Here is a 22,500-nt window from a genome sequence, read left to right as displayed (position 1 = left end):
GTTGCGGTGGTGTTTATTGGGGATAGCCAGTTCCAGCACACAGGCTTCATATGATGCCTGCGTGTGTGTGTGCGCTGGTTGTCTTGGATGAAAACAGCAGCCTCAAAACTGCTTCAAGGCTCAGAGATACACGTGTGTGTGACATGCGCGCACACACACAGTCTCACACATTTACACGTTCTCTCTCACAAAGGCACACACTCAGATCCTCTTGAACAGCTGCTCAATCATCCCACTCTAACACATGTTCATAACAACTAATAGGGGGATATTCACACACACACACACACACACACACACACACACACACACACACACACACACACACACAGAGACACACGTATAGCAGGTGTTATCTGTTATCACGACTCCTTTCCTCCCACATATGCTTTCTAACTCACACACGCGTGAACACACACACGCACGCAACAGCAGTCGTGTTCATTTCAGCCTGCATTTTTCAGCCTGTTATCACGACTCTTATCTCTATAGACACACACACACAGACACACACATACACACGGTTGTGCACACACCGACAGAATAGCTGCTGTCAGTGTGGGTCCTGCTGTAATCTCTCATAGCTCTATGTATAGAGTGTGTGTGTGTCTGTGTCTGAGTACTGATGACACCATGTCTCCTCAGCCCTCCCACACACGCTGTCATGCTCTGACACAACGATGCTAACGGGCACGGAGGCTAAGTTGCGTGGATGCTGATGTGTGGTGGCTACGTGTGTGAATGCTAATATGCAGGGAGGCTAATGTGTGCGGATGCTAATGTGTGCGGTGGCTACATGCGTGGAAGCTAACGTGTGCAGAGGCTAACTGGTGCAGACCCCCACCCCCACAAGTCACTATTTCCCACATTCACTTCCAGCTCAGTGATCGGCTGGCTCATGTGACCTGGCTGGCTCTACGGAGCCCTAATTTCCAGCCTAGGTATACTTGAACTGATGTGATGTTTTTAAATACGATTACATTCCAATAGTCAAAGTCAAATTTATTTATATAGCGTTTTTTACATCACATGTTGTCACAAAGCAGCTTTACAATCGTATGGGTCCAGATTACTAATGAGCAAGCCAGAGGCAACAGTGGCAAGGAAAAACTCCCTATGATGGTGGGGACAAAGACTCAAAAGGGAACCCACCCTCCATTGGGCGGCCCAATAGCACAAGTCCGTATATGTGGACAAAAGGTGGTTCTACAGTTATAGTTATGGTTATTGTTCCCTAGCCAAGTAGTCACAGTCCCTTCAGTGCAGATGGTGAGCCTCAGGTAGGAGCTAGCATCAGCATGTCCTCTTGCGGCAATGGCACATCCAACCACGGCATCAGTACATCCACCGGTAAGCCAGACCATCTCCAAGGTGCTTGTAGGTGCTTGCATGCAATCGTCTTAGGTAGAAGCATGCAAAAAGATAGACAATATAGGTAGAGTGTGTGGACATCAATTTAAACCACCATTGATTTAAACCAGCGTTTCTCAAAGTGTGGGGTGCAGGTGGGTATTGCAGGTGGGGCGCAAGCAATTGGAAGAAATGAACCTTTTTAAGCCTGTCATTTTAATGCCTGTTCGGTTTTCATAAGCCTCGGATGTTTAAAACATTGCCCCCCCCCCCCCCCCCCCCTCCCCCCGTCACAAATTACACAAACAGTATTACATGTAATATTTTATTCTCTCCCAGCAAACAACAGACATTTTACAGTAACATCTGTTGTTTTCTTAGTCAGTTCATTTTTACTGTAATCCGCTTCATTTGGACTTTTTTTTCAAATGTGTGCAATTTTGGCAACATACTGTCTACACAATGAGTAATATTTACTGTTAGGTACTATATGGAATGTAGATTAGACAAAAAAGGAGTCAGCAACAGTTTTGCAGTAAAGGGTATATTTTACTGTATTAGGGACATTACTGTAAATTGTGGTCTAACCCAAAAAATAATCCCCGTAATTGTAAACATAATTAGCCATGGTCCCATATGTATAATACACATATACAAAAAAAGCCACACAAGGGGGAAAAAACAGAATACAAAACTGAACAGTCTTGTTATGTGTAATGTAAGTGGTCTTCAGCAGTTGGCCACATGTTTTCATCCTCATCACATCTGATGTTAGCCCTTGCCATGCACCTGGGATAGAAAAGCTTGGTATGCCTTATTCACCCCTGCCCTGGAAGTCTTCAGCTGAAATGTCTCTGCAGCCGGGATCCATTGCATCCAGGAGGGACATTTGGTCATTGTGCCGATGATCATACACCTTCCACCTCCAGACTGAAAAAAGTTCCTTAGTGGGGTTGAGGAAAGGCGAGATGGGTGGGAGGAAAAGGGACATCACTCTTGGATGGTCTATAAACCTGTATGTGATGACATGAGAAAGACAGAATGCTACACTGTCCCATCACAAATGTCCTCGTGTTTCCTCCCACCTGTTCCATTTCTGCTTCTGGAACCAGTTGTTGGTAGAGTTCATTCAAAAACTAAAGAAGGAGGTCACTGTTATAGGGACCAATCTGGCATTTGTGAAGGAACAAACCAGCACTTGAGATTGCTGGACAAATTGTTATATTTGCTCCTCTGACCCGGTACATTACTGTACTTCATTTTATTTCATTGATCTATATGTGCAAAAATTATGTATTATAGTAATAGCTTTTCAGCTGCCTTTGTTTTTGCAGAACTTTGGATTTTATACAGTATTTAAGGTTTTGAACCTTAGGTTTTCATTTTTGACATGCTGTGTGCAAGCAATTGTAAATAAGGCAAAAATGATCCAGAATTTTGTTATTGGATAACCTTGTGTGTATAGAAAATTTAAGCATTATAAAAACATGTAAAATGACTGCATTTTGTGCCATAACAACATTAATTAATTAAGACTGATGTTGTGTTCAATGTGTTTAGAGTTGTGAAAATGTGACTATAGATTGGACAAACGCATATTAGCAGTCGTCAAAAACTGTAAGTCTAGATTTAAAGTTTGGAACTGTGTAAAAATCTTGTATTGGAGCTGGAAGGCTATTCTATAATTGAGGGGCTTTAAAGGAGAAAGCTCTGCCTGTGTCTGTAGTTTTACAAATATTTGGAAGTAAGAGAAATCAAGCATTTTGTAAGTAAGCAATGAGTTCACTCAGATATTGTGGGGCAAGACCATTTAACGCCTTATAGGTTAACAGAAGAATTTTTAATTCAATTATATATTTAGTCGGAAGCCAGTGTAATGCCGTGAGAGTGGGACTAATATGATCGAATTATCTAGCCTTAGTTAGGACTCTAGCTGTGTCACGTAGGGCAACGCCCCCTCTCGTAGCTGTCACTCTGGGTTCCCTCATGTCCGTGTTCCCTGCCTGTTTGTCCCGCCCTGCTCGTTTATTTTGATGATTCCTCGTTTGTTACCACGCCCCTGTGTCATTGTCATCACCTGTCCCTAGTTTGTTTCTATGTATATAAGTCCCGTCATTCCCCAGTCGTGTCATCCATGATTTTGTCTATCCATTTGTTCATGCTGTCGCTTTGTGCTTTCTGTTCACTGTATGCATCTTGCTCGTGAGTTGTCTTTGTTCCCCCGTCGTGTTCAGTATGCCTGTGTTCCTCTGTTATTCGGACTGCCCTCCTGTGATCGACCCTGCCTGGCTTTCTGACGATGAGTATGGTATTCCCTTTAATAAATCTCGCTCCTCTCAGCGATTGTGTCCGTCTCCTCGCTCCGTTGCTTCTGCAACGTTACATAATCACGGATCCAACGAGGACACAGCGAGAGAGCGAGACTCCGGTGAGTTTAGTCGCTGTAACGAGTTGTTGGCTGCTTCCGTGCAGTTTAACTCTCATGTGTTACAGCGCGAACGAGCCGGAGACAGGAATACCCCTGGCGCTGTGGGAACAAGGAAGTCTCGTCGCAGACCGAAGAAAGCGCAGTCTCTCACTACTGGCTTTCGCGGCGAGACTCCTTTTGAGCGCTGTGAGTCTGCCCTGCTTGACGAACGCCACAGGGGTGAGCAACCTGTGGTACAAGCAGCGGGCAGACGGAGGGAATGCACAGACGAGCTTTGGCTTAACCCTCGGTCGGCTCTCAATGGCTGCTGCGAGCTCCCGACGCCTCAGAGGAGGCGGAGCCATCGCAGAGAGAGCCACCGAGGGGCGTGTGTGTCTGTGTGTTCTTCCAGGCTCACCCAGGACCCTGAGGAGGAGGACCTACCGCCGCTGATCCCGCACATCGCGACACCCCCAAGTATTTTTTGGGGGGGAGTACAAGCCACGTCGGCTTGGCGGTCCCGCCCCCCGATGACGTCAGTATGGCGGTCCCGCCCCCCGATGACGTCAGTATGGCGGTCCCGCCCCCCGATGACGTCGGCTTGGCGGTCCCGCCCCCCGATGACGTCGGCTTGGCGGTCCCGCCCCCCGATGACGTCGGCTTGGCGGTCCCGCCCCCCGATGACGTCGGCTTGGCGGCTCCGCCCCCGAGGACGTCGGCTTGGCGGCTCCGCCCCCCGAGGACGTCGGCTTGGTGGCTCCGCCCCCCGAGGACGTCGGCTTGGTGGCTCCGCCCCCCGAGGACGTCGGCTTGGCGTACACGCCCCCCGAGGACGTCGGCTTGGCGTACACGCCCCCCGAGGACGTCGGCTTGGCGTACACGCCCCCCGAGCGCATCTCCTCACCCCAGGTTCCTGTCCCCGCTGCCCGTCGGCAGTCCACGCCGGTTCCTGTCCCCGCGACCCTGGAGAGGTCGTCCACGCCGGTTCCTGTCCCCGCGACCCTGGAGAGGTCGTCCACGCCGGCTCCTGCTCCCGCTGCCCGCCAGCGGACCCTGCCTGTGCCCGCTGCCCGCCAACGGACCCTGCCTGTGCCCGCTGCCCGCCAGCGGACCCTGCCTGTGCCCGCCGCCCGGCCGCGCCCGTGCCCGCTGCCCGCCGCCCGGCCGCGCCCGTGCCCGCTGCCCGCCGCCCGGCCGCGCCCGTGCCCGCTGCCCGCCGCCCGGCCGCGCCCGTGCCCGCTGCCCGCCGCCCGGCCGCGCCTGTGTCCCCAGAGACTGTGCTGCCCTCTATTGGGCCCGGACATTATGTGCCCTCTGCTCTGCCCTGTACACCTGCCTCTGTACCCGTGTTCCCCTTGCTCCCGTGTTCTGTCCCTGGATTTGTGTTGGTCCCAGTTCCTGTGTGTGTGCCTGTTCGTGTCCTTGTGCCCATCCCTGTGTTTGCGTCTGGTCAGTTCCTCCAGGTCCCTGTCCCAGTGTCTGTTCCCCAAGTCACGACCCGCTTTGTGCCCGTGCCTGTCTGTGGTCCATGCTGTCTTCACCTCAGTGTTTACCTCTGCCCTGTCCCCTGGCCCCGCTCCAGTGTTTGTCCCCGGTCCTGTCCTGTCCAGCCCTGCTCCTGTGCCTCGCCCTGGCCCTATCCGGTCTCCCTGTGTCCCGTGTCATGCCGTGTCCCAGGTCCCTCGTCCTATTTTGTCTGGTCCTGTCCCTCCGGTCTGTCCTGTGTCCGCTGTCCCGGTCCTGTCTGCCCTTGCGTGCCCCGGAGTGGCACGCTTTGAGGGGGGGTTATGTCACGTAGGGCAACGCCCCCTCTCGTAGCGGTCACTCTGGGTTCCCTCATGTCCGTGTTCCCTGCCTGTTTGTCCCGCCCTGCTCGTTTATTTTGATGATTCCTCGTTTGTTACCACGCCCCTGTGTCATTGTCATCACCTGTCCCTAGTTTGTTTCTATGTATATAAGTCCCGTCATTCCCCAGTCGTGTCATCCGTGATTTTGTCTATCCATTTGTTCATGCTGTCGCTTTGTGCTTTCTGTTCACTGTATGCATCTTGCTCGTGAGTTGTCTTTGTTCCCCTGTCGTGTTCAGTATGCCTGTGTTCCTCTGTTATTCGGACTGCCCTCCTGTGATCGACCCTGCCTGGCTTTCTGACGATGAGTATGGTATTCCCTTTAATAAATCTCGCTCCTCTCAGCGATTGTGTCCGTCTCCTCGCTCCGTTGCTTCTGCAACGTTACAAGCTGCAGCATTTTGAACAAGTTGTAGCTTCTTTATGGACTGTTTAGAGCATCCAATTAGAAGACCATTACAGTAAATGGAAAAAGGCAGCCTTAGTGACATTGCATATATGTGTGTCAAATGAAAGATCCAAAACAATAGTGACACCTAAGCTTTTTGCGGTAGATTTAGGTGTTACTAAAAAACCATCTAGGTTAAGGGAAATATCAGCCCAATTGCTTGTAGCAACTTTGGGCCCAAGAATCAGCACCTAAATCTTATCAGAATTTAGTTGAAGAAAATTAGACGCCATCCAGTTTTTAATGTCCTGGACGCAGTTCTCAATCTTGAGAGTAGTAGTGCTATCATCCGGATTGGAAGATATATACAATTATATACAATTGGAAGATATATAAAGACAATAATATGGGGTCCAGTACAGATCCTTGTGGGACGCCATATTTTACCTTAGTATGCTCTGAGTATTTACTAGTACAAATTGGTAACGATCTGTCAGGTACAACCTGAACGAGGAGACTGCTTGACCTCTTAAGCCATTGAGACCTAATTCAGCCTATTAAGTAGAATATTATGATCAATGGGGTCAAAAGCAGCACTGAGGTGTAGCAGTATGAGAAAAGAAACGTGTCCTTTATCAGAGGATACTAGGAGATTGTTCAGTACTTTAGTAAGTACCATTTCAGTGCTGTGATGGGGTCTAAATCCAGACTAATATAACTAATAAGACATGTTCTGTCTGTAAGAAGGAAGAGAGTTGTGAAGAAACTCTTCACAATATCAAAATATCATTTTGGATATGAACGATAGATTAGAGATTGGCCTGTAGTTGGATCCTGGGGGTTAAGACCAGGTTTTTAATTAGCGGCTTGATGACTGCAAGTTTAAATTAACTGGGAATGTAGCCCAGGCTCAGAGAATAGTTAATTATGGTAAGCAAAGGTTCTACATTGCTATGCAGTAATAAGTAGATGGCTTGGTACGGCATCTAATATGCATGTGGAGGGCTTAGCAGATTCCACCAATGAAATAAGCTCCTCACGACCAATTGGGTAGAAGGATTCTAAAACAGCTGTCAAGGTGCATTGGCATGTTGACAGGCTTATTTTCCCTAATTTTATCAATCTTATCATTAAAGAATTTTATAAAATTGTTACTGCTGCACTCTAGTGGGATTAGTGAATTGATTTGTTCATGACTCCTCGTTAGGCTACAAACAGTTTTAAATAGGAGTCCTGAATTGTTTTTATGTTTTTCTATTAAAGCCAATAAGTATGAGGATTTTGCCGTATGGAGGGCATGCTTATATTCAATAAGGCTGCATTTCCATGATAGTCTATACACTTCTAACTTAGAATTTCGCCATTTATGCTCCAGGATTCGCACGGCTCATTTGAGACTACACGTGTGCTAAGACGCTATTCTTCTCTCACTGGCTCTCTTATATCGCAACGGCGCAACCTTGTCTAAAGCTGTACGAAGAGAAGTCTCGACGTGCTCGGTAAAACGCTCTAGTTCTTCCAGAGCTACAGGTGGATCAATGTTTGTCAGACCCGGTAAAATATCAATACCATAGGATTCCAACAAAAATGGTGATGACAGTGGTGAGGATGATGATGATGATGATGATGATGATGAAGATAGTTGAAGATAAATATTTCAGGATGCCTTGATCATTGTCAAGCTAAAAGCTTAATAGCACTGTAAGCCAGGGGAAAATGTGCTGATCTTGAGTAATTCAGCAGAGTGCAGCCTAATCGAATATAAAAGCCTATGAGAGCTTAACTCAGTCATATGTACCTTCCACTGGGTACACCACCTTCCACTGGATACACCAACACCACCTCCAACTGGATACACCACCTTTGACAGGGCCCAAAGCCTCGCTGTGATTTGCTCGTCATTCGTGATACGCTGGAGCTTAGCTCTGAGCACTTTACATTCCAGCCACTCTCTCTCTGTCTTTCTTTATCTCTCTTTCCCTTTTTCTCCCCCTCATCTCCCTATCTCTCCCTCTTCCTCTCGGCTTTCTCACTCTCCCATCCCATCTCTTTATCTTTCTCTGTCTTTCCCTGTCTCTTTCTCTGTGTTCATTCCCTGTGGGAGCACCTTAGATGTTTTGTTGACAGAATAATAAACCGTGTGAGAGAGCCCTCTCTCTAATCGCCCTGTCACTGACTGTGTGTACTCCACTGTCTGAGGGTCTCTCCCGTGGGGAACGCACTGTCTCTCTCTCTGCAGAAGATGTGAGGGCAGCGTATCTGAGAGGCTGAGAGGCAGATGCCTCCTGTTTTCCCCAAGATCTCATCTCTAACTCAATCAAATGATTCCGTTCTCTCCAATTAATGATCAAGCCTGTTACCTGAGATTAACTGTTGTTGTTATTACATTATTCTTACTTATAGAACAAGTACGGGCATAGATCAAGTGGAATTTTTTCTCCACCCCATGGCCTTTGTTTACCTGGGTTGATTGCCTTTGATTGTCGGAGGGGGTGGACGTCGTCTGTGGAGGTTTTCCCAGTGCTCTCTGTTCCACCCACCACACCTTTCAAACTGTTGCGGAAGAGCAGTGTGTATTGATTGCTTTGGTCTGGATGCGGATGTGACTTGTGTGTGTCCTGCTGAGCCAATCAATGAACTTCGACGTTTGTCTGATGAAGCCTGATGTTTGCCTGATTTCCAGGCTGTGGTAGAGCACAGATGGATGTTTAAGCCAACCATCTGCAGGGTTCCTAGACAATACAGTAACCGTAAAGGACTCATCACACTCATCACCCCAGGCTTTCACGTTTCATTTCCTACATGTACATGTACCCCATATCCATAACCATAACCATCGAGCACAAGGTGCAGTGCGTGGTGTGGGTCATTGCCTGTTTTAAAGGGAGGTTGCTAGGGTGGGGCCATTAGACAATGTCATTGTTGTCTGTTGACTGGCTGAAAGAAAGCACAGTATTCAGCTAGCATCACAATGCAATCAACACCCCCTGCCCCCACTGCCGGGTGTGTCTGCTATAATTTAGAAAACGGTCCAGCGAGTATGGGTTTGAAGTATGAGTATGGGTATGAAGAAGGGACAGGTCCTTCAAACAGCAAAGCACATATATCAGCCGTTTCCCAGCATTTTGTGATCATTTTTGTTTCTTTTTGATTTTTTGCAATTTCTTAAATGAAATACTGCATAATTTAGACATGCCCTATTTAAAACTTAGGCATTTAAATATAATGCCTTAAATAAAATATACTTGAGTTTATTGGGTTTTTTTTTTAGAATGTATAGGCCTATCTCCAGTACTGAAATAGATTTTTTTCCTTTAAATACCTCTAAATTTAAAGATGTTGCTTAAAACGCACTTTGGTGACCACATAATTTTAGATAGATAATGAAATAAATTAGTTAATTAAAATGAATGATTAATTGTGTATTATTGTGAATGAATAATTATTGGAGGAAGTGGATGATAAAGCAGAAGTACTGCTACACACATCTCTTCTCTCATGTCATCACGTATCACGATGTTTCCCAGTAAGCATCGTCATATGGCAGTAAACCCAGAGGTGACCTGCTCAAACGGCTCGGCGAATCTCAGCGACAGAATCCACAGATTCACAAACAGCATGGCAGCATCCACTAGAGTGCAGACATGGGCACAAAGCCCACGGCTACATCCCCAGTACAGGAAGATGACCTGGAGCATGTGATTCTGTTAGTTACATCACTTCCTGCTCGTAGTCCATGGTGTGTGTGTTTGGCGTCAGGGCGTCCTCCTGCGTGCTGTGACAGGACCTTATTCATGCCATGATTTCACAACACAGCGGAGTTGGGGGATGTGTGAGGAAATCGGTTGTACACACACACACACACACACACACACACACACACACACACACACACACACACCATGGGAGCTTACAGCTTGACAGAATGTTTAACAGCAACTTCCTTCTGCACACAGATTCTTGAAGAGACAGAGTGATAGAGAGAGAGAGAGAGAGAGAGCACAAGGTTAATCGAGCAGTAATGTAACTTGTGACACTGTCATGTCGGCCATTTGAGTGAAGGATTCTGCAGGTGAGAATGAGGCTAGTGTTGAGGACTGCTGCACTGCTGAGAGTGAGTGTGAACAAGCATGATCAGGACAGATATTCGGGTTCGTCTGTCCTCCCCCTCACTCACCCACACACACTGATAGCAAAGGCGCCAAACCTGCAACACTGTCCTGATGCTATAGCAACAGAATACGTTAGTTCCCCTATACGCACCTGCGCTAGTTATTAGACGCCCTTGAGTGTGTGTGAGAGAGTATGAGTAAATGAGTATCTGCTGGGCCTGACATGTGTGATTACAGTCTCACTTCCTGTTCCTATAATATTGGTGCGTGTATGTGTTTCATCTTTCTGGAGGGACTGTGTCTGAATCAAGCAGGGCTTTGCAGGAAGCAAGGCTCAGTTCACAACCTCAGTTCACAACCTCAGTTCACAACCTCAGTTCACAACCTCAGTTCACAGCCTCAGTTCACAGCCTCAGTTCACAACCTCACTTCACAGACTCAGTTCACAACCTCAGTGTCTAAGAGTTGAGTTTATCCTTTAATAGGCTACAAACAATATGTCTCTCTCAAGAACAAAAGGGCTGTAAATGGGGGTGCTGTGTCTTTTAGTGAAGGATGTATCTTTGAAATGTGACACCAAAGTCTGCTTTGTACTTAAAGGCGAGTTTGAACATGACAAGGGCCTTATGTAGCTGCGGTGTATGTGCTGACGAACCCTCCACCCCCCTCCACCCAGGGCGAAGGCTTTGGAGCTGCAGGTGTCCGAGGCAGAGCGCGAGCTGGGACGCGCCAGAGCCGACCTGCAGAGGGAGCGACATCGCTGTCTGCGCCTGGGGTAAGGAAACACAGGAACAATACAGCGGCCACGGCCAGGAAGAGAGGGAGAGAGAAGGAGGGAGGGGGCGAGGGAGAGAAGGAGGGAGAGAGAGAGAAGGAAAAGAGAAAAAGCATCGAGGGGCCCATGGCGGTTCCGTTTGGCTCAGGAGCACGTGCAGCGGGTCCACAGTAGCCGCGGCAACCACGGCACGACAGGAAGGGCGCAACAGATGGGAAACAACTGTGTGTGTGTGTGTGTGTATGTGTGTGTGCAAGCAAGAGAAAGTGTGTGTGTGAAACAGAGAGCACGAATGGGGAAGAGACAGTGTCACCGCTGACCTTGATTCACTAGGTTGGAGTTTTCCAGCGAGCACGGGATAGCCCATGTTTTAGAAAGACTCAGTGTCGCGCAACAATCGCGCAACACTGCGTTTGATCTAGGCTGGGGAGGAAGCTGTGTGTGTGTGTGTGTGTGTGTGTGTGTGTGTGTGTGTGTGTGTGTGTGTGTGTGTGTGTGTGTAGTTAGTAAATGTGTGTTGTCAGTGGATGTACACACACATCGAGTCAGTAACACTGCACACATCCAGTCCCTAAAAGTACACACACATCCAATCAGTAATAGTACATACACATCCAGTCAGTAGTACACGCACATCCAGTCAGTAATAGTACACACACATCCAGTCAGTAATAGTACACACACATCCAGTCAGTAATAGTACACACACATATCTTCTCACAAACTCTGTTTGTTTGTGACATGTTTGTGTTTTTTAAGCAGCACACGGCATATATGTAGGACTGAGGGCTAATAGTATTGTAGTGTGTAGTATATATCTACACATAACACAGCTAGTCCCTCCTTACATAAGGTGATATTACAACCTTTCAAGAGTATTTTATTTAATCACTGCGTGTACTTTTGCTTTGTGTAGTGAAGTAGAGAGTGTTGTTAATGAGTGTGTGGCGTTCTCTCTGCTCTGTCCTGTCTCTTCCCATGGAGGGGTGTGAGATGTTTTGGAAGGAACGGAGTTCAGCGTGCTCTGACCCTTCGCGCCGTCAAAAAGTGTCCCTAGAAAAACAGAATGTTCTATTCCGTGTTCCCACTTCACCGCTCCTTGGGTGGAGGATGTAATGTTTCATGTAGGTTATAACGTCTTGCTTCTCTGTCTCCCTTTCTCTCTCTCTCTCTCTCTTTCTCTTTCTGTTTCTCTCTTTCTTTACATTTTTTAATTGTCATAATAGTATTCTTTTGGTTATTTTCTTCATAGGAGCTATATTCCCAGGAGATGGTTATTAAAGAGTATTAAAGTTCTTTATTAAAAATAATGTCTCTGTCTCTTTCTCTTTCTCTCTCTCTCTCCCTCTCTCTCTCTTTCTCTCCTCCTTTGTTTCACTCTGTTGCTCTGGTTCTAGGGTTCACATCAGTGTGCTTAGAGGAATCTCTCCGATGCTGGCCGGCTTGTGTATAACACCATGGCAATCACAAGAGTGCAGTGTGTGTGTGTGTGTGTGTGTGTGTGTGTGTGTGTGTGTGTGTGTGTGTGTGTGTGTGTGTGTGTGTGTGAGGGAATCAGGGACTGGTTATAGTGCTCTGGGTTTGATAAATGAGAGTGGAGTCTTTCAACTTTTTTTTGTTGTCTGATGTTCTCCATTTAGTCTGAAGATGTTAAAGTACACACCCTTTTAAGTACACACCCTTTTAAGTGCACGTCCTTTAAAGTACACACTCTTTAAAGTTCACACACTTTTAAGTAGGCCCTCTATAAAGTAGAATCTCATGTCTTTGAACCGGCCCCAAAAATCGCCGGAGATCTTTCCTTCTCCTGGCGACAGATCACCGTATGACAGAGCAGTGGTTCCTCTGCAGCCCTGACCACACACACACTCTCTCCTCCACACATCTTTTAATGTAGTGTGTGAGGGGGGATATTTGATGTTTATGTGCCAGGTTTGTGTGTGTGTGTGTGTGTGTGTGTGTGTGTGTGTGTGTGTGTGTGTGTGTGTGTGTGTGCCTGTGCGTGTGTGTGTGTGTGTGTGTGTGTGTGTGTGTGTGTGTGTGTGTGTGTGTGTGTGTGTGTGTGTGTGTGCCTGTGCGTGTGTGTGTGTGTGTGTGTGTGTAGGTTTGTGCAGGGTGTCTTGCTGCAGCCTGAGGGCTGGCAATCGCTTGAAGGCAAAATGTTCACAGCTGATTGTAGAGCTGACCATAGCAGCTCTGAGGATCTTACAAGGGAGAGAGAGACAGAGGGAGTGAGAAAGAGAGCAAGATAAAAGTAGGGAAAGAGAGAGAGGTATAGGGGGAGAGCAAGGGAGAGGGAGAGGTGGAAAAAAGCAGTTTCTTTCAGCAAAGAGCACTCGCTTCTCTCAGTACTGTGTAATCTGTGATGAAAGGTAAGGACGAGGCCAGTCATGACAATTATTGATGACGAACAGGAGGAAGGTGCTGAGGACCGATATGGTGATAGAGGAGGTTGCTTTTCTGGCCAGGCCGCAAAGCATTCTGGGAGTCTGAGCAAAGCGGGTCAGCAGCTGAGCAGACATGCTTGAAACGGGACATGTGGTGCACAGATAGAAATGGAGGAAAAAAAGAGAGAGGGAGAGAAGGATGGAGAGAGAGGGACAGGAAAGAATCATTCAGATTATTCAGAGGAGGGGACTGAGGAGAATGAGTGGGCAGGTCTGAGGGGCGTTCCTGCAGCAGGAGGGGTGGAGACAATATAGTGGGTGTGTGCAGGGTCACAACAGGCCCCGCCCTGCTTTGCCCTGCTCCACCTGGCCCCACATGGCCTGGGATCCCTGCTGGTACCCTGGAGCTGTGGTGCACCAGCTCAGCTGTGCTGGGCTCTGTAAGATCGACTTACTCTGAAAGCTCTGAAGTGACAGAGTGACAGTGATGGTTACAGGTGAACTGTCACTCCGACACGCTTGGTCTGCTACGTGAGGGGAGTTGACAGTGTTTTTACTGTCCTGTTCTTCTCTCCCTGGGACATCACACTCACTGCTGTCCTGTTTGCTGTCCTGTTTGTTGCTATGGCTCCCAGGACAGCGGACAAACGTGTGTTTGTGTATGTTTACGGAATGACACAGACAGCGCTGGTTACGAGTGGTTACAGAGTGTGTGCTGGGTATGTGTTTATGTGTGCTGTGTGTGTTGTGTGTGTGTGTGTGTATGTACACACTCGCTCTCGCATGCGATGTAAATGTGCCGAACAGTTTTCATCTTTCTTTGTTTCTTTTTCTCTCTCTTGCTCTCTCCCTCTTTCTCTTTCTCTCTCTCGCTCTCCCTCTCTCTCTCTCATGATGATGATGTAATGTGCTGGGTTTGGAGTGGGGGGGGGGGGGGGGGACGGGACAGTTTATGCCAGCAGTTCACAATGACAGAACACTGCAGGAGTCCTGCAGCTCCCCCCCTGTAGCTACACCATCCCCAAAGTGCCAGCACCACTCACCAGACACCAGCTCACTCACCGTCCCCACCCTGCGACAGCAGGATGGGTCTTCTCAGGGCTAACGTGTCCCAACTACGCAGCAAAAGCAGAGGAAACAAATAAAAAGCTGTTAAAGTACTGCTAATTACTGTAAAAAAGATAAAACTGCTCATTAAAATGCATATCACCAAAGCTACTTTTCATGTTCATAAATTCATAATAAGAATGTTTTTTACTGAAAAAGGAAACTCTTATCATGTACAAGTATTACTTCCATGACCTCAATGTGTGCATATTTGTGGGTAAGTGTGTCAGTGTACGTGTGTGTGTGTGTGTGTGTGTGTGTGTGTGTGTGTGTGTGTGTATGCGTGTGTGTGATTCGCAGATCTCTCTGTTCACAGCAGCGTGTCCTGCTGAGGGAGTCTCAGTCTGTGCTGCAGCACTGTGGTGCAGAGCTGTGTGGAGTAAGAGAACATATCAGCCTGTTTCACCAGCACTGGGACACCAGCACGGCCCAGATCCTGTACTACTGCTGTAGCACCTCTACAGGTGACCAACACACACGCACACCCAAACATTCACATACACACGCATACACATAAGCGTCGTACGCACACACACACAAACAACCACCTATGTAAGCAAAAACTCAAGCATGAATGCTCACCCCCTCTCTGGTTCACACCACAGACTCCTGTCTGCCGGACACCCCCTCTCTGGTTCACACCTTTGGGCCAGAGCTGAAAGCACTAAATCCTTCATGGTGTCTAGTGACATTGCGTCACCCCCTGAGACACCTGGGATCAGTCTCCTTGACGGCTTTCAGGACAGGCAGGGCTGTGTCTGCAGTGAGCAGGACACCGTCTCCTGGGACAGGAAGGCTCATCCTGCACCCCCTGCACGCCTGCTGACTGATCCTATCCTTCACTGCCATGTCCCGGGTGTAGCAGTGCCAGTGAAGTGTGTCCTGTGTGTAGCAGTGGCAGTGAAGTGTGTCCTGGCTGTAGCAGTGCCAGTGAAGTATGTCCCGGGTGTAGCAGTGCCAGTGAAGTGTGTCCTGGGTGTAGCAGTGCCAGTGAAGTGTGTCCCGGGTGTAGCAGTACCAGTGAAGTGTGTCCCGGGTGTAGCAGTGCCAGTGAAGTGTGTCCCGGGTGTGGTTCCGAACCTTCATATCAAAAGCTGCCTTATAAGGCAAGAAGGGCTCATAACCACATGAGGAGCGAGCCACCATGGGGGTGTGGAACACTACTCCCTTATTATTAATGAGATATGCATTGAAAAAATGTGGTATTGGCTTAATACGTTAATACGAAAGGAGGTTTGGAAGGAGCATATGCAAATCAGTGCATTAATTTTTGTCTAGATACAGAATATTTTTTCCTCTCTGGAAATACATACACACACACACACACACACACACACACACACACACACAAATACATGTAATATAGAAAACCACACGTGTGTGTGTGTATGCATGCCCATGTTACTGTGGGTGTGGCTTTGTAAGTATGTGTTGATACATGCACATTAGTGTTTGTGTGTGTGTCTGTGTGTGTATGGGAATAATTGTAGTCTAATGATATTGGTGAGTGTGTGGGCAGGAAACATGGTCAGTACATACCCCTCACTGAAGAGAAATAGAGTGTGTGTGTGTGTGTGTGTGTGTGTGTGTGTGTGTGTGTGTGTGTGTGTGTGTGTGTGTGTGTGTGTGTGTGTGTGTGTGTGTAAGACAGAGAGAGACAGAGAGAGTGGGAGAGAGAGAGAGAGAGAGAGAGAGACAGAGACAGAGAGAGTGGGAGAGAATGGGAGAGTGAGAGAGTGTGTGTGAAAGAGAGAGTGAGAGAATGTGAGTGTGTGTATGTGAGAGACAGAATGTGAGAGAGAATGAGAGAGAGTGAGAGAGAGTGTGTGTGTTTGAGAGAGAGGGAGAGAAAGGGAGGAAGAGAAGGAGGGAGAGAGATGGAGATTGTGTGAGAGGGAGAGAGAGAGAGACTCTCAGACTGGACATTACAAACACTGTTAATAGCTGCATCCATAGGTCCACTGTTTGTAGAAGTGTTTGTTTGGTGCAATAACATTTGGACAAGAGCATGCAAATGGATTTAAGTTTTCCAAGTGCAAATAGATGTGTGTTTGTTTGTGAGTTCATGTCTTAGTGTGTGTGTGTGTGTGTGTGTGTGTGTGTGTGTGTGTGTGTGTGTGTGTGTGTGTGTGTGTGTGTGTGTGTGTTTGGTCTGAGTAGATTTGTTTAACAGATGATTTGGATCCCCTCACATACACTCCAAGGGGAGGAGCTCACCTCACACACACACACACACACACACACACACACACACACACACACACACACACACACACACACACACACCTCGGGGTGGAGCTCACCTCACACACACACACACACACACTCGCGCGCACACACACACACACACACACAAACACACACACACCTCGGGGTGGAGCTCACCTCACACACACACACACACACACACACACACACACATACACACACCTCGGGGTGGAGCTCACCTCACACACACACACACACACACACACCTCGGGGTGGAGCTCACCTCACACACACACACACCTCAGGGTGGAGTACCTCTCCACCTCGCTGCATGTTCCCTGCAGCTGCCAATTTCCTGGCACTGTGTGTGTACATGACTCTTTGAAACTCTGCACAGGTATTTTGTTTACAGTAGCTCAAGGACTGTTTAGGATCAGCAAACAGCTCTTTTTTACTCTGCAGTCCTTCTCTAAGTGTGTGTGTGTGTGTGTCTGTGTGTGTTCTTCTCTCTGTCATGGGCCATGAGGTGCAGCTGCCTTCCCATTAGCGTCATATATCAGGAGAAAGCCTCCCAGCCATGACATTCACCCCAAGTGTGTGTGTGTCTGTCTGTTAGTGTGTGTATTAGTGTGTGTCTGTGTTTGTGTGTGTGTGTGTGTGTGTGTGTGTGTGTGTGTGTGTGTGTGTGTGTGTGTGTGTGTGTGTATTAGTATTAGTGTGTGTCTGTGTTTGTGTGTGTGTGTGTGTGTGTGTGTGTGTGTGTGTGTGTGTGTGTGTGTGTGTGTGTGTGTGTGTGTGTGTGTGGGTGAAGGCCAGGCCAGACCGATATGGGCGTAGGTGTGCAATTATGTGCTGCTACCTGTCTGCCTGCTTTTCTGTTGTTTTGTGAGTGGGAGAGAGAGACAGAGAGAGAGACCTGACACAGAAACCCTGAGGAGGAAGGAGAGATTTGTGTTGTATGGCCACACTCACACACTGATGCTTTTGATATGTGTATGGTTGTGTGAATGTGTGCTGATGTATATAGGAACATAGTCATGTATATGCGCATACTGATGTGTGTGTGTGTGTGTGTGTGTGTGGGTGTGTGTGTGTGTGTGTAAATGGATGTATTTAGATAGAAATCTTTCTGAGGTCTTAGGTAAAAACTTGTAATATTTGTATTGCTGGTTTTATCAGTTTAATTTATAGAATTGAAATTGTATAATTTTTAAGTATGTGTATATGTGTGTGTATGTAGTGTTGAGCATGAAATGGTTGGCTAGCCATGAGCTCATAGAGTCTGAGGAAAACTGAGGCAAGTCCAGACACTTAGACAGGGAGGAGCAATATACACACACACACACACACACACACACACACACACACACACACACACACACACGGTGACATTCATGTACACAAGCAACATTCAGACATTTCTGCATTGTTACACCCTTTACTTGTGTGTGTGTGTGTGTGTGTGTGTGTGTGTGTGTGTGTGTGTGTGTGTGTGTGTGTTGTGTGTGAGTACACATGTGTGTTGTATATGAGAAAAGGAGGGAGCCATTTTCAGTGTGCAGTCGACTGGATCCGTGTCTGCCTGCTGAACCATAAAATGTCACTCAGCACTGTGCTCAACACGGCCTTGTCTCGCTGATGTGTGTGTGCCCACATGTGTGTATGTGTTCTATGCTGTGTGTGTGTGTGCGCTGTGTGGATTTGTTTGTGCATATTGTCTGATCAGTTCGCTTTGTTGAGTCACTGCATCAGGTGTAGCAGTTCAGATAATCAAGGCGTAACCTCTCCTACTGATCCCTGGTCCTCTTCTGTAGGCCTTGCAGAGTGAATGTGGGTAGTGTAGGCCCTGCAGAGTGAACATGGGTAGTGTAGGCCCTACAGAGTGAACATGGGTAGTGTAGGCCCTACAGAGTGAACATGGGTAGTGTAGGCCCTGCAGAGTGAACATGGGTAGTGTAGGCCCTACAGAGTGAACATGGGTAGTGTAGGCCTTGAACGTGGGTAGTGTAGGCCCTGCAGAGTGAACGTGGGTAGTGTAGGCCCTACAGAGTGAACATGGGTAGTGTAGACCCTACAGCAGGGGTGCTCATTACGTCGAAGGAAGTGTCGGAAGTGGAAGTGTCGGAAGTGGAAGTGTCGGAAGTGGAAGTGGAAGTGTCGGAAGTGGAAGTGTCGGAAGTGGAAGTGGAAGTGTCGGAAGTGGAAGTGGAAGTGTCGGAAGTGGAAGTGTCGGAAGTGGAAGTGTCGGAAGTGGAAGTGGAAGTGAAGGAAGTGTCGGTCGATTGCGAAGCAATGTGCGTAGATCGCGTGACATTAAAAAGTAGTAGATGAATCGCCCATCTGCACTGACAGTTGTATTTTGATTGACATTCATCAATCTGCAATCCGCTCAACAAATTACGTTCGACCCCCCCCGCGCTCAACAAATTTCGTGAACATGGGTAGTGTAGGCCCTGCAGAGTAAACATGGGTAGTGTAGGCCCTACAGAGTGAACATGGGTAGTGTAGGCCCTACAGAGTGAACATGGGTAGTGTAGGCCCTGCAGAGTAAACATGGGTAGTGTAGGCCCTACAGAGTGAACATGGGTAGTGTAGGCCCTGCAGAGTAAACATGGGTAGTGTAGGCCTTGCAGAGTAAACATGGGTAGTGTAGGCCTTGCAGAGTGAACATGGGTAGTGTAGGCCCTACAGAGTGAACATGGGTAGTGTAGGCCCTGCAGAGTAAACATGGGTAGTGTAGGCCTTGCAGAGTGAACATGAGTAGTGTAGGCCCTGCAGAGTGAACATGGGTAGTGTAGGCCCTGCAGAGTGAACATGGGTAGTGTAGGCCTTGCAGAGTGAACATGGGTGTTCTTCATCTGGTCCTGCAGAGGCTTGAGGTCTGCTTTATTTTTCTATAAACAGATGAGTGACAGTTGGAGTTTTATGGTGCCTAGCAATAGGCAGCCCTCCGAGGGTGGAGCTTCAACGCTTCTGAACCTCCCAACTATTCTGGGCATAAATAGAGTTTTGGCTCTGAAGAAAAGTCTTTCAAATGAAATTGTGAGGACAAGCAACATCGATTTTATTTTGGGATGCAGGGACCTTTTTGTGGCCCTGAAACAGAATAGCCCAACTATTCCCCATGACCGGATCAGCATCTGACCCATGAGTTCAATTAGCTGTGGTAGAGCTTGAACAGCATTAAGCTCTGACTCCAAGGGTCAGGACCATAAAATGGACCATAAAACCTTTATATATTTATAAGGGTTTTAAGGATGTGTGGATTGATATGTGTGTATTACACAATAAAGACTTGACCAGCATTTTTTTGTTTATAGTGCAAATGGAAACCTTGATTTACTTTCAGAGCGTGATGAGCTGCAGCAGGAAGTGGGCAGCAAAGGGGCGGAGCTCGCGAAGCTGCAGGGGGAGGTCCAACAGTTGGGGGCGGGCATGGACACCTGGCGTCTACGGGCCCAGACGCTAGAGAGCCAGGTTCAGAATCAGGAGCTCCTGCAGAACCAGAACCAGCAGGCCCACCTCCATGTCCAGGGTTTGTATGCTCACTAAAGCTACAGAAACACACAGTCACACACACACACACGCACGCACGCACGCACGCACGCACACAGAGCTTTGCAGGGATGTGGGTGTGATTGTATGGGTGAAAGTATGTCTATGTGTGTGTGTGTGTGTGTGTGTGTGTGTGTGTGTGTGTGTGTGTGTGTGTGTGTGTGTGTGTGTGTGTTTGCGTGAGTGTGTGTGTGTGTGTGTGTGTGTGTGTGTGTGTGTGTGTGTGTGTGTGTGTGTGTGTGTGTGGTTTGGGGGGGGTGAAGTGTTTTTCAGCCCTTTGCATCCAGGCTTGGAATGGCTCTAGGGCTGTTAACACTCGGGAAATGTCTCTCCTGTCCACCAGCCAAGAACCTGTAACCTGCAGCAGCCAGCATACAGGAGCTATGGCTTCTGTAACCCCCTCCTCCACAGAGAGAGAGAGAGGAGAGAGAGAGAGAGAGAGAGAGAGAGAGAGAGAGAGAGAGAGAGAGAGAGAGAGAGAGAGAGAGAGAGAGAGAGAGCTGTCGTAAAGGCTAACTAGCTGTGTAAGTGCACTTGTGTTAACTTCATGTGGGGACTTGCAGTTATTACCTAAGCATGGAGAACCACCATGCCCTCACTGGCCCAGACAGCAAGCAGACTGCTTATAACACACGTACTAGTGTCTGTGTGTGTGTGTGTGTGTGTGTGTCCTCCTCTGGCTCCTGTAGCAGCTCACATCAGATTTGAAACCCTGACGCTCTCCTACAAAGCCAAACGTGGAGCAGCTCCCACCTACCTAACAGCAGTAATCAAAGTCCACTGTGCACCAGGCTGCCTTCCAGTTCCTAGCACTGCTCCACTCCACCATCCTGCAAGACACACAGAAGACAGACATCAAGACACTTCTCTGTCCTGACTCCCAGTTGGTGGCAAGAACTTGAGTAGACTGAATTCAAACGAAGACAGAACACTCACCTCTTCACTGAGTCACTAAGCACTTAAATATGAACTTACAAAAATATTTGACTGTCTTCTTTTCCACTGCAGCCAGGGCTTTAGACTGATGGATTCTTAACACTGACCTGTCTATTGTCATACAAGGACGCGTATTTGATAGAGACGGCAAAGCACTTCTGTAAGTCCCTGTGGCGGGAAACTGAAGGGCATCTGCTGTACATGTAAATGCATTGTGTGTGTGTGTGTGTGTGTGTGTGTGTGTGTGTGTGTGTGTGTGTGTGTGTGTGTGTGTGTGTGTGTGTGTGTGTGTGTGTGTGTGTGTGTGTGTGTGTGTGTGTGTGTGTCTGTGTGTGTGTGCCTCTTGCTTTCCACTCCTGGTCATGTCACAGTGACCAGAGAGCAATTATCAGCATATTGCAGTGCAGAAGCGGCCCTCCTGTGTGGGCCTCTTGTACCCTGAAAGAGAAAATGTCAGAGTGACATAGGCTGTGTAGTGGAGTGCACTTTCATCAGGGAATAAACACAGACACACACACACACACACACACACACACACACACACACACACACACACACACACACACACACACACACACACACACACACACAGACACACACACACACACACACACACACACACACAGACACACACACACACACACACACACACACACACACACACACACACACACACACACACACACACACACACACACACACACACAGAGCATTGACTGAACTAGGTACATCCTTTTTGGTGTCAGCCAGCCAGTTAGTTGCCTCCCCCCACATACCAACCAACTCAAAGTCCATGGAGCTGAATTTGCTCTGCGTTGCTGTGTCTCTGGATCTCTCTAGCAGCTTCCGGAGAGTTCAGCAGGGAGCACATCGTCTGGGGTTGGGCAGCACAATGCTGGATTGCCCCACACAGCACGAGAGCAATACTTGCACCTGAGCTGCAGGTGCAGGACAACTCCGACCTTCTCACGGACGCCAGCAGTCCAGCCAGAGACACTTCTTCGTCTCCGGCGGCTGAGCGCTGGTGTCATGGCAGCCAGCTGTGCACATGCCCCTGACATGACCTCTGTCAATTTTTAGTAATGGAAAACTTGGGAGTTGAAAGAGAACAAAAAGAGCAGTGTAGCTAAAGCAATAGTCTCTCTCCCTCCCTCCCTCCCTCCCTCCCTCCCTCTTTCTCTCTTCCTGTCAATTTGTGTTTTTTTCCTTTGGACATTTTGCCCTGTGGTTTTCTAATGCTGATCGCTGTGTGTCTGTCTGCCTATGTGTGTGTGTGTGTGTGTGTGTGTGTGTGTGTGTGTGTGTGTGTTTAAGAACAGCAGAATGAAAGCAAGAGAGTGAAAGGCATGAAGAGAGAGATGGAGGGATTAAAAGGGAGAGAGGAGAGAAAGGTCAGGGCGCCTCACTCTTCTAGCAGCTGCAAGAGGG

At 48.0% G+C, this 22,500-nt stretch overlaps 1 protein-coding gene across 4 annotated transcripts in view; it reads left to right on the top strand.

The window, feature by feature from the left end:
- The window catches only part of lekr1 (Leucine-, glutamate- and lysine-rich protein 1), a 71,708-nt gene that overhangs the window by 17,051 nt on the left and 32,157 nt on the right, over positions 1 to 22,500 (top strand). For all 4 annotated transcript variants that reach the window (XM_076994718.1, XM_076994721.1, XM_076994719.1 and 1 more), the window contains 3 exons: positions 10,781 to 10,879; positions 14,674 to 14,837; positions 19,931 to 20,116. In XM_076994718.1, coding sequence (XP_076850833.1) covers positions 10,781 to 10,879; positions 14,674 to 14,837; positions 19,931 to 20,116 — 449 coding nt within the window. The remainder of the gene's footprint in view (positions 1 to 10,780; positions 10,880 to 14,673; positions 14,838 to 19,930; positions 20,117 to 22,500) is intronic.

Source organism: Brachyhypopomus gauderio, chromosome 2 (assembly GCF_052324685.1).
Source record: "Brachyhypopomus gauderio isolate BG-103 chromosome 2, BGAUD_0.2, whole genome shotgun sequence".
In the NCBI taxonomy this organism is placed as follows: Eukaryota; Metazoa; Chordata; class Actinopteri; order Gymnotiformes; family Hypopomidae; genus Brachyhypopomus; species Brachyhypopomus gauderio.
The sequence above is the reverse complement of the archived record's forward strand: the minus strand, read 5'-3'. Positions and strand labels throughout refer to the sequence as shown.